The sequence below is a fragment of the Poecilia formosa genome, unplaced genomic scaffold (assembly GCF_000485575.1).
Source record: "Poecilia formosa unplaced genomic scaffold, Poecilia_formosa-5.1.2 Scaffold128, whole genome shotgun sequence".
NCBI lineage: Eukaryota > Metazoa > Chordata > Actinopteri > Cyprinodontiformes > Poeciliidae > Poecilia > Poecilia formosa.
The window spans coordinates 865,087-869,402 of NW_006800067.1; the positions used below are offsets into that span (position 1 = coordinate 865,087).

At 37.7% G+C, this 4,316-nt stretch overlaps 2 protein-coding genes across 6 annotated transcripts in view; one reads left to right on the forward strand and one right to left on the reverse strand.

The window, feature by feature from the left end:
* Positions 1-17: 17 nt before the first annotated feature.
* On the forward strand, positions 18-2,015 carry gpx3 (glutathione peroxidase 3; the record flags this gene model as incomplete). The annotated part of the gene is made up of 3 exons (XM_016676135.1): positions 18-166; positions 700-799; positions 1,476-2,015. Coding segments are annotated over 3 exons (462 nt in total), but the record flags the coding sequence as incomplete, so codon positions are not given.
* The window catches only part of tnip1 (TNFAIP3 interacting protein 1), a 21,350-nt gene continuing 18,761 nt past the window's right edge, over positions 1,728-4,316 (reverse strand). For 3 of the 5 annotated variants that reach the window (XM_007561550.2, XM_007561552.2, XM_007561549.2), the window contains exon 18: positions 2,096-3,696. In XM_007561550.2, the coding sequence (XP_007561612.1) occupies positions 3,623-3,696 (74 nt within the window). In that variant the 3' untranslated portion in view covers positions 2,096-3,622. Of the gene's footprint in view, positions 2,068-2,095; positions 3,697-4,316 lie in introns of those variants that run through there. The other 2 variants (XR_001663284.1, XR_001663283.1) reach the window with 2 other exon arrangements.

Consider the following 4,316-nt stretch of genomic DNA (forward strand, 5'->3'; position numbering starts at 1 on the left):
TTTTTTTTTTTTTTTTTTTTTTTTTTTGTTCCTGGCGTTTCCTTTCAGAACTGAATGCACTGCACGAGGAGCTGAAACCCCTCGGTTTCACTATTCTGGGCTTTCCCTGCAACCAGTTTGGCAAACAGGAGCCGGGGACGAGAAGCGAAATCCTCTCAGGCTTAAAGTAAGAAAACTCTTCCACTTTCTTTTTTTTTGTTTTCTTTTTTTTTGTGCAGGTCTAACTTGAGGCAGTCACAAAGAGGAACATTGTGTAAAGCTGATAGAGAAGTTTGAAGTAAATGCCATCAGGTGAAAGTTTTGTTTCCTCAAACTGCTGTGTAAAAGGAACTTTGAATCCAGGAAAATAACAGTGTCAAAATGTGAGAATCCCTTAAATTATAGTTTAGTAAAGACATTTACGTAAGCGATCGTAACACTAGCTGGATGTGCAGAGAAATTCCTGAAGTTTGGCAAAACCTCTATCAATCAAACTTTACGTAATCAAGAGAGTAATTCAATAACTTTCCTATTTTTGACCCTTTTTTTTATTTTTGTTGCACACGTTGAAACTATGTCTGCAGTTCCACAAATCATTACTGGTTTTTGGAATAACATCTCGGAGCTTAACAGCCTGAGGGATTTTTTTTGAGCAGCTGCCAAACTGCAAAGAGCTGCGAGCCGCGACCACTGATAAGACTCTTTCTTTCTGGATGCCAGGTATGTCAGACCAGGCAAAGGATTCGTTCCAAACTTCCTGCTGATGGAGAAGGGCGATGTGAATGGCAAGAGCGAGCAGCGGGTTTTCACGTTCCTCAAGGTAAGTCCCAGGTTTTAAAATTAAAGGGGAAAATAAAACTTTGAGTTGTGAATCCTGCATTCCAATCTCTAGGCTCCTTGAATAGCTCACTACTTAACATTCAGAGATATTGTTATACAACTAGCTATTCTTGCTTACTACAATGGCTAAATTACCACATGCTTCACTGTACAGAACTTTATTTTACTGTTTTGCAACTAAAGATGATTTGTATTAAACTCCTTTACCATAAAAGCCCTAAATAAATCCCAGTACAACCCAGCTGTCTTTGGAAGTCATCCATTTAAAGGTATTTAGGTACATAAAGTAGCCAATGTGAAATTCAATCTTGGTATAAGTAAATATATGAAGGCTTCAGACGTTTGGTAAAAGAACATTCTTGAAGGAACAACTTAAAGATCAAGAAACACAACACACAGCAGGTCAGGGATTTAATCAAAGCAGCATTGGCTTTTAAAACAAAAACCCAAGCTTGGATCACTGAGGACTGTTGATTCCATCATCTGAAATGCAAATCTGGCCTTTATGGAGAAGTGGCAAAAAGAAAGCCATTGTTAAAAGAACACCACAAGAAGTCCCACTTCCTGCTGTGCAGCACAGCAAACGCGCTACGTGAAACCTCTAATTTTTCTCTCTTGCGTTCACGATTGATTCACTCAACGTTCTGCCGTTCCAGCGCTCCTGCCCTCCGGTCGGGGACGACTTTGGCGCCCCTTACGGCAGGCTCTTCTGGGAGCCTCTTAGAATCAACGACATCAAGTGGAACTTTGAGAAGTTTCTGGTGGGGCCCAACGGAAAAGCGGTGATGAGATGGCACCCGCGTGTCAACATGTCTACGGTCCGAACGGACATCCGCAATTACCTTATTCGACTCTACACGCAGAATTAAGAGTGATAGGTGCTTAAGTTTGTCGCTTTAAGTGATGTAGCAGTAGTCCACGCATAGGAGATGTAAGGTAGCAGATCGGATGGTGATGTGACAGTTTCTGATACGTGAAGATGGCATGTAGAATGAAGAGGAGGCTTGAAAACAGGAACTCTGTGGTGCCTTCTCCGAGTCTGGGGGTGCAGGAAAGCTTTTCAGTGCATTCGAGCTGCCCTGCAATCCCACAGCACCATGGCATCTTCTCATCCCCAGAAACTGTTTGCCATTACAGCAAAATCTGTTGTTTTTTTTCCTTTCTTTTTAAGCTTCAATAAATCATTAAGAAAGCCACCATGATGTGCAGACTTTTCTTCAACAGCACAACAGTTTTAAATACTCTGGCCTGCGGCAGTACAAAGACAAAATGTGAATAAGACATTTAGAATAGATTTATTAAGCCAGTCAAATACAAAAAGTCTCACATGTGCTTTTTGCCAACAGCAAAAAGAAAAAAAAAAAGAACGCCATAAACCAGAAAAATACACCTGCCAGAAATTACAGCATACCTTTCAAAGTGCAATTCTGCTGATGTCTCAGTTCTCACCCATCAAAAATTTTTGTTCCCCGCAAACTTACAAACTCATTTCACAAAAAAACTGAGCCAAAGTCCCGTCCCGCACAATTTGAAGCCCTTCGTCTAACTACTTGAAATACTTTATACTAAGGAAATAACTGGTGCTGAGGTAAAACCACTTTGAGATTGGCTTGACCACATCTAAAAAAAAATGTAAAACATATTTTACATTGTTTTACATTGACCTCATGAGTCAGAAGACTCATGAGGTCTTCTGACCTTGCAGGCGAATCCCCTTGGCATCAATTGCTGGTTGTCAATTGGGACTGAAAGCGTCGTCAAGACATCCTGGACAAGGTTTTTTTTTTTTTTTTTTCCTCCGAGGAGCAGAGCTGCAATATGCAAGTTGTTGTACGAATAGGACTCTAATCACACCTGCTGCCTTAAGATTTTGAAGCTCTGTTTGCAACTGTGTGTTGGGGCTACAGTAAAAATGGTACAGGATGCAGTAAAAATGAGCATAGATATCAGAATGCGTGGTAAAACCAAGTAGAAGTGTCGTTTAATGAGATTAGGTCCATCATCATGGAAAAAAAAGATGTTTAAGTAATGTGCATTGTGTATTGTGTCTGATACAAACATACAATGTCAATAGCTACAATATATTGGGATTACACTAACAACATAGAAAGAACAGCATTACTAAAGACAATGATTTACACTCAGTAAATGCAACTATCAAAACAGCAGGTTATAAATAAATTATTAGTAATCACAATCATGTTTTTTGGTTTTTTGGTATCAAAATTAATTTCCTCAAATTTTTGTATTTCAACAACCACTTTTGAACAGTTACACATATTAGACATTTCTAGAACATCGATGGCACTGTAGAAATCCTCATAAAATCAATTAACATTCACATTGTTTTTACTTCTATGATTCATTGTACCTATATAATCATTCAGCGCTGGAAATGAGCACGTGTTGTCCTATTTGCTTTTGGGGAATGGCTTCCAGTAACCCTACAAGTTAATCAAAGTGTTAAGGTGTTACATACTTGGAGAGAGACAATTACATAGGTATATTTTGCAGAAGGGAAAAAAAATAAAAAATAAAAAAGAAAGCAATGATAATTATTCAAACTCATTTAACAAAAGGACTTCAGTTCCAGATAAAAAAATCTAAATAATATGTATATATATTTATATATATTCAGAATAGCGAAGTGTTTCACAAATAGCCTTATAAAACGCAAGTATAAACAACATTACAATAGGATATCTACAGTTCAGTAGGAAAATTATATCTCAATCACACCTTGTCAACTCAAAGACAGTTTCATGCTACTACCCAGACTCCATCAGATGGGTACGGTGATGCTTTAGTGCTTTCCGGGGTCGATGTTCTGTCTCTCCCTTTTGCCAAACCCTGTCGCTGTGGCTGCTGTTGACTGATCTGCAAGGGAACAGAAACAAAAAGATTCATTACCGTCGACCCACAAGACCAGGTCTGACTTAAAGTTCACTTCTGCAGTTCTTTTAGTGTTTAAAACATTTTTTTTTTTTTGCAACAGGTTAAATTCATATAGCGTTCATACCCCTTGTAGTTCATGACATTACAACCAAACTGCAATGTGTCACTGTGGCTTAGTAGGTAATTATAAAAATGAGGTATTTTAATATTAAATTAAAACTGCAAGATTTTTTGGAGTTTTTTTTTTTTTTTTGTACCAGTTTTGCACATTCAAACACCAAAATACTTGCATAAAATACTTGTAAATTTTACCTTTACAAAACAGCTCAGACTCATTCAGTTTAAATGGAGAACCTCTGATCAACATTAAAGTGTTGGCAGAAATTCTGAAAGTTCAGAACTCTAAGTTGAACTCTAAGTTCAACTTAGAGTTCTGAACTTTGACTAAGCCATTCTAACACACACACACACACACGCACACATTTAATTTGATCAAAACCATTCCACCGTACGTCTGATTAAATTGGGCTAAATACAAATGCATGCCACACTTTTCAGATTTTTATTTATAAAAGTGTGTGTGTGTATGTATATATATATAT